The sequence below is a fragment of the Prorops nasuta genome, unplaced genomic scaffold, assembly GCF_024137725.1.
Source record: "Prorops nasuta isolate Cenicafe-Biocafe unplaced genomic scaffold, Cenicafe_Pnas_1.2 PNAS00025, whole genome shotgun sequence".
NCBI classification, from domain to species: domain Eukaryota; kingdom Metazoa; phylum Arthropoda; class Insecta; order Hymenoptera; family Bethylidae; genus Prorops; species Prorops nasuta.
In genome coordinates, this window is record NW_027116822.1 from 395,116 (window position 1) to 409,143 (window position 14,028).

General features: G+C 40.0%; 1 protein-coding gene across 3 annotated transcripts in view; it reads left to right on the forward strand.

Moving 5' to 3' along the window:
- Window positions 1-14,028, forward strand: part of LOC136782277 (agrin-like) — a 208,079-nt gene that overhangs the window by 45,053 nt on the left and 148,998 nt on the right. For all 3 annotated transcript variants that reach the window (XM_066741593.1, XM_066741594.1, XM_066741595.1), the window contains exons 2-3: window positions 1,736-3,224; window positions 13,404-13,439. In XM_066741593.1, coding sequence (XP_066597690.1) covers window positions 1,907-3,224; window positions 13,404-13,439 — 1,354 coding nt within the window. In that variant the 5' untranslated portion in view covers window positions 1,736-1,906. The remainder of the gene's footprint in view (window positions 1-1,735; window positions 3,225-13,403; window positions 13,440-14,028) is intronic.

The window sequence follows — 14,028 nt, forward strand, 5'->3', positions numbered from 1 at the left end:
CAAAATTTCCAACTGGCCCCAAAACTCTAGCTAACTTTTAAGGGACCTCGATTTCCAATGGATGAAGAATAAAACCGTTTAATATGGGAGGCACGTTGACGTGGAAGCGATATAAGTTTTACTCGTATCAAACAGGATCTATAGTATTCCTCCTCCTCATCCTCTTCTTCTTCTTCTTCTTCTTTTTAATCTTCAAACTATCCCTTTCATGCTCGACTTGAGTAGGATCAGTGCAGGGCTAGGAATTGCCAAGCAGAAGAATTCAAAAAGCTAGTTCGGGTCAGTGGAGTCACAGAGGAATTCTCGAGGCTTTTTCTGTTCATAACTCAACGTCAAACATTTTGTCCCTCAACAACAGTCTCTATCGTCTCTCGTTTCAGCAAAATCTATTTTAATCCACACTTTTAATATAAGCGAACGAAGTTACTCTCCGAAACTAATCATATTTGTATGCGTAACAGCATTCTACTTTCAGTCACCGCTATGCTTATTATACACTACATATTAGTCGTTGGAGAATTTTTTATCACGACAAAGCTCTGACTGGGTCTTCGTGGTCGAATGTACGTCGGGTTACTAAGTTTACTACCAGGGTAAAGTACAAAGAGTAACAAAGGCTGTGTAATGATAAAGTACATCTATACCCCTGGCACATTCGTACACGTGTTGCATTGGATTTGTTTAACGAGATTTCCTCGAAAATGTACCCAAGACTTCCAAAAAGCCTCGCATGGCGAAGAAAAAGGGTTTCTCGTTGTTTGTTCGTAAATAAATTCACTAAAAGCTTGAAAATTAATTTTATACTGGATGTATGCCAGTGGTAATAAAATTTCCAGGTGTAATTTTAAACCCTGCAATTATTGTCAGTCCTTGGTAATTAATGTGTGAATTAATTAATTAATGACTAGCTCGCCAGAGTTTACACAATAATCAGTAGACAGGAATAGGAATCACCAAAGCATTGCACAACTCTGTAACAAACAGATGGTTTGCGAAAGTTGTTTATTAAATAAATCGTGGTAAAGTTTGCTTATCTGTGCGAGGATCGTTCCCCGGAGAAAGTCAAGCGTAGTTATCGCTATTGCATCAACATTCCTGACTCGACCATTACCATTATGGCCTGGAAATACGATCACGCATCGTCAAATGTGTCTCTCATCATCATTGAAGCCATTCGTGAGATATCGAGCGTGCGGTGGGAATCGCAATCCGAAGAAGTGCTTACGGGATATTGCGATCCTGAATGGCGTACCGCGATGCACATAGCTGGAACGTATCTTCGATATAAGCACTTTGGATGTTGGCCAAGCGTTAAAGCTGCTCTTTTAAAAAGCAAATCTAGTAAACAGACTAATTCCAAGGTTTCTGCCCATTCTCTCTCTCTCTCGCTCTCTCTCTCTCTCTAGTCTCTCCAGTCTCCCTACTCGATGTAAAAATTAAGATACACCCACGCAACCTTTGAAACTAACATTTTTATTACCTGATAAATTTAAATGAGTATCACTTACAAACTTCTAGAAATAGAAACGACGTACACCTTGAATCGTAGTGGGTGTCTTTGGAGAAGCGTTATATAAAACTCATGCTCTTGCTGTATATTTCTGTAACACGACTAACATTTGTTCATCAAGCTTATTTAATTAATTTTTAATATAACTAAAATTTATCCATAAAGCTTTTATAATAACATAATTTCCCTACTAACATCATTAACACCTCCCTTTCTTCTTTCCAGGAACTGCTGTAACATCACAATGAAAACTCCTGCTTCGTAGCTTAAGAAAGAGTAGAGTGATCGAGAAAGGAAGACGCTACTCAGGGGATGATTGAAATAGAAGTGGATTAAATTTGAGGTTAAATAGTAGTAGCAGTGTTGAGACGTCGATCATGCTGATCGATCTCGAAGATGCACAGGACGAGCAACAACGGCCTGAAGCTCGATCTCACGGAAAATACGCCAGGTAGCTCGTTGTCAAGGTTACCGAACCTGGTGGAGCATGCGGAGGGTTGCCAAGTGTTATCCACCTCCACAGGTGAGAATTTGAGCAGCAAACTGCCTAACGTCGTCGAGGGCTCCATGGACTATGGTACCGAGCGAAGGTCCTCCCGCTACCTGGAGTACCCCGAGTCCAAACCTTACCCGGAGCAATCTAATCCCCCAGGTCCAGTCTACGACCCAACCTATGCGTCCAGGAACTACAGGAATTATGATAGAAAAACCTACGACACCGACAACGTGGACAATAGATTCGACAACAGGATCTATCCCGAAGAAAACCCTAGGTATGATCAGAGGAGGGAGAGGACTTATCAGGAATCAGACGTGGATGCACCGTACGAGAGAGGGGATGTCCAAAAACTTGGACGAAATTTTCCTCAGGATATCCCAGATCCCACCAGAAGATACTCGAGAGATCTGACGGATTACGAGTATGCCTCCAGGTACGCCGAAGAAACCCTCAAATTGGAACCCAAACACCCTCACTTACCCAACAAGATATACGAACCTACCGCATCCAAAGGTTACGAGTCCGGAGTGAAGACTCACGACTCCACTTATGATCTGACCAGTGGTTCTGCTCAACAAGATCTAGCCTCCAGAAAGTATGACCCAAAATATCATCCAGTCAACAAGATGTATGGTACCCTCCCAAGGTACGAAGCTGGAAAGTCTTACGAACCAGTCTACGAGCCAAGGTCATTCGAGGGTAAATACGAAGAAAAGTCCTACGACTCCGGAAGTAAATCCTTCGAAACGTCCAAGTACCAGTTGACCAATTCAAAAAGCTACGAGAGGGCCAAGTACGACGCCTCGTCATCCTCGAGGTATCCTGACAAGAACTACGAGCAGACCCTGAAAATTAGCGAATTGGGCTCCTCCTCTGCTGGTTACACGAGAAAGAGGAATCAGGATCATGAGGAGAACCAAGCCGAGAAGATGAATGGGTATAGGAAAAACAATTTCGAGGCTTACGGAGTGTACTCGGATCCGGAAGACGATCATGGTTTCCGGACGGATAAGAAGACACCTCAGTACACGTATAAAGGGGTGGTGGTGAACGTTAGCGGGGAGTCTAGTGTGGTGGATCAGAAACAAGTGAAGGACACCAGGCAAACGGAAGTCCCTAGGAGTCCTTGGTGCAGGCCTACTATATTATTGTTGCTACTCGTCCTACTCGTTGTTATATTCGTTTTCGTCGCTGGAATCCTCTTGTACTTTAACTGTGAGTACCACTTTGATACTGATTAAACCTCCTCCTCCCTCCACATATGAAATTTTTCACTAATTTTTAATAACATTCATCAACCATTCCACTATTCCACAACCTATTTAAACTCATTCCATATTCATGACAAAATTCCCTCCATTCGCAGAGGACATTTTCAAGCGAAATTAAAGGGATCGGATCCTTCGTCGTTACATAATGGTGGAGTCGCGATCAGTAAAGTCGCTCACGTGCCAATTACGGAATTGTCGTAGACGAGGCTAATCAGGATCCAATAGCAATTATTTCGGAAGGATCACGCGACCACCATGATAATTTCGATCGAGCAACAACCGTAGCAACAACAACAACAACAACAACAACGCGGAGGACACGTGCGGACGATACATTAAGCCAGGACGTAACTGTCTCCAGGGTAGTTTTATGTGTCGAAGTTGACATGCCAGGCACGTAGTGACTTGCCACTAGCGAAACTGTTCGGTTGGAATTACAATGCATCTCGCAAAGGGAAAGGGAATGGGCTTTAAGAAAAACGAAAGAGTTTGCTGGAGAACGTAGCTGCTTACTACTGTACGAATCCGCTTTATGTTCGCGTAGATGCACGTGGTCCAACGAGTTCATCTGTCGTCTCTCTACCGGAGAGTTTCATCCCCCTCCACCCTGCTAAATACCAGACCGGAACCTCTAAGATTTATAGGGACCAGTTAAAGCGTTACGCTCTCCCGAATAGCCTAATCCAGTATACACGTTAACTTCGGAACAAAGATCGATAGTTACAATGGATGTTTCCCACAATGGATGATTGTTGCAAAATGTTTTAGGGTAAACAGTGGACACTGGATCAGTCTTTCAGATCCTCTAAACCACTCTATTCAGGCATACCTCTAAACAACAATGAGCCATTGTTCCGGAGATTAATTGTTACAATGGGATTTTAATAGTTATTGCAAAATGCATCGAGCTTGCAGATTTCCTGCTTATATATCCACACATAACTTATTATACTTTATCACTCTTCTATTTCTTCGTTCTAGTCGTAAAACTCGAAATACCCGGCATACTCGTGGGATAATGTTGATATTATGTAAGAGATTCAAGGTAGATTGTTAAATAATATAAAACCTTTATTAAATAAAGAGTGGTTCCAGAAGGAAGATAGAGTGTTTTGAATATTTTTCGGGGGATTTGTAAATAGATGTGGTTGTTTCATCGTAATATTTTCTAGTAGTAGTCGTGCTTCATTTGGGGCAGCATAAAACGTTTAACTGATCCCTCGGCCCCATCGTAAAGCAGCACTTTCTCTCGCGAATGGAAATTTATTTCCTCGTAACACACGAACGTATACGTAGCTAGTGTGCTGGATGAACCAGACATTTCGGCCTCGAAAATCATCCGAAAACTCTGCTTCAACGCTTATGAGATAGCAGCACGCTTTGGGTCTCCCCAGCACTCTCCACCCTCGCGAGGAACATAAACTGTCTGATTCCCAGCTAACGATACCAGCCGGTTGCAAGGGGATGCTAGATCTGACGTATCGATCCCGATCAAATCTATTCGTTCGCGTTCAACCAAAATGATGTATACTTGAAAATTGAAAAAGACTCGAATAATTACACAATTTGTACGTGTGTTTAGGAACTGCAGTTTCAGATACTTCATCAAAACCGAAACGTATTAATTTATTATGAATTTTATTGAGATAGATGTGTTCCATAAAGTTCCTCTTTTACAGGATCCACATAGATTTCGTGGAATTGCATAATTAAGCAGAGTACCAACAATCGGTTCACGAGTACGAAAAATTCGTAGGTGAAAAGTGAGCCATTGGAATGAAACGAAGAGGATAAGTCGAGCTAAATTCGCAATCTTCGCTTCGCATAAAGTCTCGTTGAAAATAGAGGAGGGCGCCAATTGACAATTCCAGGCTTTGCCAAGCGAGAGCTTCGATCCTTTTATCGCTAGCCGACTGAAAACATGGATCTAGCTGAAGCGTAATAGGATTGGACGGCAAATTCCATCGATGCAATGTTTAAAAAAGCATGCGATTTTCAGAAAATTCGCTATTCGCGTGTGTATGTGTGTTCGGTTGCTTAAAACTTTCAAGCTGAAAGAACGTGGACGGGGGGAGGGGCTTTAAAGAGAATCGGTATCCTCACAGGGGGCTTTTACAGGCTGGATGCGAAATTGCAAAAAGGGGACTGACCGTACGTTGATGAGTGTGCGAATCGAAGCACGGATCGAATTAGCGAGAAATGCTCTGCTAAACCGAATTAAAACATTTATTTTCAACCGAGACCCCCGAACGAAATCAATTTCACTAGAATCTTCTATTTTTCGTTGGCTGGAACAAAGTTTGGGGATTTTATTGGATGATGAAGAAGAAGATGAATAAAGGAAAATTTATGGTGAAAAATTAAGAGATCCTGCAGGATGAAGGATAAAGGGAGCGAACTAGTGACAGTGTAGGATAAAGCGGAAGGTTTGTTCCACGCAAGAAAACGAATAAAGAGAGAGAGTGAGAATGAGAGATAAAGCGAGCGAGAGAGAAAGAGAGAGAGAGAGTGATAGTGGTCGACTAAAGCAGAAGGCAGTATTGAGTAGTGAGTAGTCAGAGAGCGAGTTGCAGTCTGGCATTCCGAGTGGCTGCATTTGGCAGTGGTCGACTGCTAGGTAGAAGGAGTGGTGAGGGGGGGGGGGGGGGGGGAGGGGGGGGCGTTTGAGCGATTCGGTTTATTTTCGGGTCAAGTTTTCGCCAGACCGCTTCGCAATCAGCCGCTGCATTGTCCACGGGACAATACATTTACCGCGACGCCGTGTCGTTGTCCCAACCGGGGATGCCGTATTTTCGCCAGGATTTTCGGAAATTCGATTTGCCCCGCGGCCTCGTGTCGTCGCTTGCGACTTCGTCATTGGGACTCTCTACTATTTGTACCTCCCCCCCCCCCCCCTCCTCTTCGCTTCACCCTCGAATCCGCCCAAAATTTGTCCTTCGCAACGCACCGATCCAACCCGAAACCCCGAATTACTCGAGATTTTCTTTTTGTGGATTAGACCCCTACGAGAATAACCACCCTCTCACCCCTCCCCTCCCTTTATATCCAATAACAAACAATACCCTTACTAACCTTCCATTAGTTTCCATTCGTCCCTTTTATCCTGACAGATTTAATTGTTATGGACAATCTGCTATTTTTTTCCCCAACACATTATCTATTTCCTAATGCATATATGTATTTATATATAATTGTTCTACTTCTTCCCACAAATCGACTCTAATTTCGACCATCAAGGTAGATTATAAACTCGTCCGAATAAAAATTTTATTTCCGCTCGCCTCGAGTCCTTTCGCTTAATTCATTTATTACTTTCCTGTTTTGTCTCTCGCATATCTATATATATATGTATATATAGCGTCAACGTGATTTAGCCAGCAGTGTTTTTCCTGGATTTCAAGGAGAGCGTGTTTGTTTTTTACCGAAGGATCATAATAGGAAAACTATCGTGCGCAAATAAACGCTGCAAGAAGCTTCAGGATTTCTGTAGGAAATGATCCTGTGAGAGCCTGCAGGAGTTTTTGCGACGATGTGCATGAAGGCTTTTTCCTGACCGAAAGTTTTCGAGTTTTACACGCGAAGGAGGTAGCCGGAGATGGGGTTTAAAGGGTGAAAAAAGGGCTGGGGTTGTAATGGACCCATAGGGAGGAGGGGGGTGGGAGTGGGGAGGGGGCGATTGGGGACTACGACCAACGGGATTTATCGGTGTTAGACTTATTAACTCGAGAGAACCCGGAGTTAACATTAATCTTTGCTCCAACTCGCGGCAATCTCGATCCGGAACGATTGGAAAAACCCATCCCTCTCCTCCACCACCCACCCCTTGATTCTCACGTTGCCTCTATCTTTGTTTCGCGAACTCAACGCTCATTTCCGGCGTGGGGCGCTTTATAATTGATCCGAGACTGCTACTGTACACGATGAAATCGATAATTGGATTGTACCTATATATATATATATATATATATATATATATATATATGTATATGTATATGGTGGAATCAAATCTCTTTTATACTCGAGTTTCTTTATTATTTTTAGCGTATATCCATTGGAGGAATGTTTTTTGAGTTCAAGAATTAACCGCGATTTTATTAGATAAATTATAGGTTAATCTTATTATGGGTTATATCGATGATAAGAATTCGAATATTTTCAAGATCACAAATGATGGTGAAAGTGCAGGAATCGAAAGTCGATGTACTTGATGCTTGTGTATAATAAAGTAGAACCGATTCACTTTTGTGCTCGAGTTTCCTAATTATTTCCCCTCACCGTACTTTATATACAGAATAGCAATAAAGATGTTGTGTGTAATACGAAACGAGCAGACGCCATTTTAATTGCATAAATTACAAATATTTTCAAGACGATAAATGAAGTCGAAAGTAAAGAAATCGAGAGTCGATGCGCTCGATACTTGTATACAAAATAGTAGAGCCAATTGATTTTTGTGTACTCGAGTTTCCCAATTATTTCCCCTGTACGTCCACCGTGGTATATATATCGAACAGCAACAAAGATGTTGTTTGGAATACGAAACGAGCAGACGCCATTTTAATTGCATAAATTATAGGTTATCGAGGTGGTACGGGGAATATCGATGGGGTAAGAATTCGAACGTCTCCATGGCCATAAACGACGGTGAAAGTGGAGGAAGCGGAAAGTCGATGTGCTTCACCGTCATTTCCGGTACGTTTACACGCGCCGGGTTCCTGTCGGATGCGAAAAAAGGGGGAATAAAATATCGCGTCTGCGGCCACCAGGCGTGAAACTCGTCTTTAGAAAATAGCGTCGATACCGCCTGGCAAGCTCGAATTTATTTCTCGCCTTTCAGCTTCACCCTTTTCCTCCTCTGTCCTGGTACCAGCCCCTCCCCCTCCCGCTCGGTCTTTCTTTCCCTCCCACCCCTCTCACTTTCGTTCTCCACCCTTCAATGGCAAAATCGCTGGGATTTTCTTCCACGCGAAGCGAAAACACTGAACACTGTGCAGCTCGTCCCCCTTTTCTCGTCCTTTTTAAATCACTTTTTACACCCCTCGCTGGAATTTAATTTACATTATGCACTACCCCCCGTGGCTTCTCTTGGAAAATGAGAGAGAGAGAAACGTTAAAACTAACAATACGCTCCTCGGACTCCTCCCTGTAAATCCCAAATGTACGCGATGCAGCATCAAAAGACCTAATAATGGAATTCACGAGGGATGAGTCGTTTCACTCGAGAAGTCGATTTTTTGTGCAGCAGAATCGATACCGGAAAAAGTCGACCAATCGCGAATCTCCATACGAAGATATATACGCACCATTTTTATTGCATATCATCCAATAAATGGTTTATGGATTCTTGTCAGTTCAGAAATTGCAATGCTACAAATCTTTCTGTCGTTCTTATAATTCCTCTATTTGTACATTTCTTCGTGGATCCCACTCTCGTCCTTTCTCATTTATCTCACTTTATTGCATTCACGTTTTTATATTTGTCACACGAACGTATTAATCTTTCGTGTATCGCGAAAATGTGCCATCTTAAGCTTCCCACATTTTTCCAATAATTATCGTTAATCCATATACTTAATTAATGATGCAACCTAATCTTTTATGTTTCTCCTTGGAAATAAAAAATAAATTGCTGTTTCTTCCTTCTCCCACAAGATTGAGAGAGATAGAGAGAGAGAGAGAGAGAGTGTATATGTGTGTATAGAGGATAGAGTACAAAATATAGGTAATCTCTTTGAATAATTTAGCAAAGAAGCCACGCTTTCCAGGATGGAAGCAACGCGTATCAAAGCTTTAAAGTGAATTTGTATCCCAGCGTGAGAGTAGAAATATTTCAAGTGGTAGCGGTGTCTGAGGAGAAAAGAAAAGGGGCCTGGGAATGGGGGAGGGATGGCTGGGGGGGGGGGCAGAGATGGAGGATTCAGGAGGAAGAGGAAGAGGTGGTTGGGATCGTTTAAAGACGAGACTGCGTGCTGTTATCCATCGGCTGTGGGAGGGACGACACGTGTTGGCCATGTGTGTCAAGCCGCAACTCCGTATCAACGATGCGAAAGGGAAATATCGGACGCGGGAGATATCGGTGTGTATACGAGTTCCCATAGAGACGAGCTGCATACATATAGCCGACTTGCTAGCACCAGCACCAAGTGTCTCCAATGGTACTCCCACCTTCCTTCTCTCTACCAAAATGCACCACGAACATCTCTCCGAACCTTATCTATTCTCCTCCCCTTTTTCTTCAATCACCATTGCACTCGAATTGGAAAAAAAAACATTCCTCTTTACGTGATTTTTCTTCGGGAGAATATACATTTGGTTATTGTTAAAGTGGACGTTGGAGAATTTATTGTGTAGATAAGAGCGATGAGAGAATAGTGTGATTATAATTTTATGAAACTTTTAACTGGCTGTAATTTTAAAATGTAAAAATGAAATTATTATCACGTGTTTATTGTATCTTGTGGGAATTTGGTTTTATATAAAAATAGTATTTCATTTTAATTTTAATTTTTGAAATTTAAATTATAGTTATTGTAAAGTTTTTGTAATTTATAATTCGCAGAATCCTGGGAGAGATATGGTTTTTAAAGCAGTGATTGTGAGAATGGGAGAAAATATATTTGCTTGGAGGAGTTGGAATTCAGTGAGAAGAAATGATAACTTATAAGAAAGACTTTAAAAATAACCCTGAACATGTGCATGCATAATTCACACTTGTGCACATTTGACCGAATCCCTGAGCTTGCGTTTATCATCCGTTTGGCCAGGCAACCTACTTGGAAATTCCATTAAGTCTCTAGCAGTTAGACACGCTGGTCATCATGGCAATCGACGATCATAGCTCAATACTGTGTAAATAAATAAAGATTTTACCAAATTAAAAAGGTATTATTCAACGAACAATTTAACCTGTTTAATATATCGATGTAGTGATTATGAAACGAGTGGATAATTTTATTACGATAATACCAACGAGTGAATGATAAGTGCAGTGAAAAATACAGGAATGACGTAACCTTTGGCTTTAAAATATTTAAAATTATCTTCTTGATAATGGGGAGGTTTTTCCACCCTTTATTCGTTGAATTAAATTGTACTTAGGTTTAAGAGAAAATAATGTGGTTTAAGTGAAACTGTAAAGGTCAGTTATCTGAGTGCATATATGGACATAAGCGAGGTTGCTGGTACCTAATGGTGGTCTAACGTGATCATCCAAGTAGCGAATCCGCGGATTAAGCTTAATACCTTTTATCGGTGAGGGAAAATAGGACCCTTTGCGGCGAGAAACGAGCCATAATAAACTGCTAAAAGTTCTTTCTTGATTAAAGGATTTCTATCTCGCAGCCCTAGTTAAAAAAAAACTTAAACTTAAATGATACTTTCGTTCCTTGTTAATTGCTCGTATAACTGTAGCTTCTTTTTTTTTATTAACAATTCTCGTCATCAGCGAACAATGGAAAGCGTCGGGAAGAAAATTGTGAGGAATTAAGAAACAGTGTGATTGAGATTTTAAAATTAATTGGTTATATCGTCTCATACGAAATCTTAGGGATAATTAGTATTTGCTTGTTAGAAAGTAATTGGGAAAGTTTATTTTAATAAATGACAGCATGGGCGTTAAGTCGGAAAGTTGGGGGAGCAAAAGGCAGAATTAAGAGTTTGGGAGAATTTGAAAAAGAAAAATCGGCTCGTTAGTTTCAAGAAAAGGTGGAGCAGTCGATCGAGACCACTCGCGCATCGATTGATTACGTCGATATTTCACGAAAACTTTTGACCGACCGTCACGAAAAATGAAGAAAGTTTTCTCACACCGTCCCTCCTAACTTCTACATGTGGGAGATTCTTACTCTTCGTTTCTGCTCGTGTTCCGGTGAGTCGGTGTGCGACTCGCGTGCGTGAGTATAACTAAAATTTACGCGAAGGAATGGACAGAGTATTACGTGTCTTAAGTGATATAAAGCGGGCGCATATAACGCGTTAAGAAACTTTTCACGATCTTATAAATAACCGGTCGAAAATGAAGCGTTTATTTGCTGTAATAACACTTTTTCTCTGCTGGCTGAATTTCACAAAAATACAGCTATACATATATACATATATTTTAGTTACTCTGCAGAATATTATGAATATTAATTTAATACTGTTCTGGTTTGATAGTGTAAATTATAATCCATGGCTCAACAAGATAAGTTTGTCTTTCATTAAATTGCTGAAAGGGATGGACGGTTGATGTTGGTTTGACAGAAACGTGTCACTGGGAAAGTATACTTATACGAAATAAATTCGGCCTTCGAGGGATTGAGTTTAATAGCAAATTTTCCTCTCCTCGAAAAGGTATAGTGGAAAGAGATAGCGAGAGTAGGACATTTTTATTAAATTGAACGTCAGTCACGACGACCACTGTCTTCGGTCGTATATATCGATAGTATTTTTTCTGTCTTATATTGTATTTTCGCTTTATGCTATTTTTTTTTATTGTTTTGACGAATTAAAATAAGATTTGAGGAATTAATTGAGAATTGATCTCTCGCACGAATGATTTTAATTTGTATTTTCAGGAAAGTTGTATCTGCTGCATAAATTGTCTGACTATATTAAGCAGTTGGACTACTGCGAAAAATGGATGTCGTAAAAACTTTATTGTCGTTTAGTTGATTGTCGCACTCGTTGGTTTAAAGAAGCTTCGATGCATGAAAAAGGGGTGAAAGAAAGAGAGGGGTTGGGGGGATTGTTTGCGGGAGAGAATGAGAGAGGGAGCGAAGAAGAAAGCGAATGCACAATGTGCATTTTATTACGAGAATTATAGCACGACAGCGAATGACGTAACGCACTTGCAATTTATATTAACAGCGACGACATTTTAGCTCACAGCTGCGTTAGAATAACACTTATTTCGAGAAATAACTGTTTATCATTCACGTTTCAGTTTTTTCGGCCTCTCGTAAATCTGGCGAACAGCAATTATCCCCCAAAACTCGATACGTTGTAATTCTCCTGTTATCGAAAGCTTTTTCCTTTTTCCTAGAAGTCATTTTTTCCCCTTTTTGGTTTCAGGATATTCTTTATTATTGATTTTGATAAACCAATTCAGTCAGAACGAAAAAAAAAACTCAAGAGTAAACATTTGTTAGTGACACGTAAAATTTTCAAACATTTGTTTTTCATGATTAAAAATAAATAGCTGAAACTTTTGGTTAAAAGGACCCAACTTATTTTGCAGAAAAATAAAAGATTTGATTGTTCAAATATTGTTAGGAATTAATGTATTTTTTTCAAATACTTTTGTTAGAGTTAATTCGAGTCGAGTGGCTGAACGAATACACCCAAATTTATGTATGTATGATAGCTCATGGAGGCACACATACTAGTGTATTTAGCACTAGTACATAGAAGAAAATAACCAGTTTGAGACCTTGACTGTTGCAACATCCTGCCTTAATGTTCCTTCCTGAAAGTTTTAATTATCTTTCCAGTGACGAGTCTTCAATGAAGAGGCTCATCCAGGACACACGCTTTACGGAGAAAATAATTACGAATTTCCCCATGAATTTTGCACAATGAGCGGAAGCCTTGTGCAACGAACGCACACTGGCTACGAGTTTAAAATTTTACAGACTGATAAAATATATATAAAAAGAACCTGAAATTAATTCCATCAATCAGTCATAATTTTCTGATTCATCAAAGTATCATTTATTTAAAGGAAAAACAAAATCGAAATTGGAGATTTACGTCCATAAAAAGAATTATGTGAAAACAATAGTTTACGATATTTAATGTCAGCAGCCAATTATTAGTCACATTTATTGCTTTATTATTTATTCGCATTTGGTTGGCTTTAATATTTTATTTCAGTTTAGCTAAAAAAATTAGTTTATAACGATTTTTTATTCATTTAGAAAATTGTTAAGGGTTTTGTTTATTTTCTATGCTTCTCTCACCCGTAATGATCCATTACTTGGAAAAATCATGCCCACCTTTCGATCGTTAAACAATTAGCAAAGTTGAAGATAGCTGTTTGGTGACGGTGGCTTAGCTTGGGTACATGCGAATTATCCAAGATTTATTAACACTTGTATATACATGGTGATGTTTTACTAATACTTAATCATTTTTTTCTTTACAGATATGTCCTACAAGCCACGCCATCCAATTGTTGAGGGTAAGTATTTTGCTTCAAACAAATTTGATTTTTAAACTATCTGCGGCGATAACGAGGTAGCTCAACATTGCTCTATATATCCCATTGCAATTTATTCGTGGTTTAGTAGTAGTGTTATTGTTCTCTGGACCTATTTTCTTTTAATTTTCCGCGAGCAATTGGGATTTGCCGAATCTAGGCGATCTATTGAAATCACTGAATTCAGGGGTTGGTGGAGGTTGGGGATGGGGTGGGGTAATTTAACAGAGAGGACGTGCAATGATGTGCATGACGTTGCAGAATTGGAATTGCTGAAGGGAAAAACAAATGTATTTGTAGAATAAGCAGGCTTTCGTCGACCTTCGGTAATTATGGTGCTGGAGGTCGTTTAATTAACAGTGTAGGTAGTACAGCACACATACACACACACACACACACGAAACGAGGTTAAACATACAATGAAGGTAAAAATTGTCTGACCCTGGTAAATTATATGTTTCTAAAAACCATCGCTTATAATCCTTCAATATTTGTAATCTTATATATTTTATGTTATTAGTCAGATAAATTTTTGTCTATACTATGCAAATCATTTTTAAGAAACGTTATT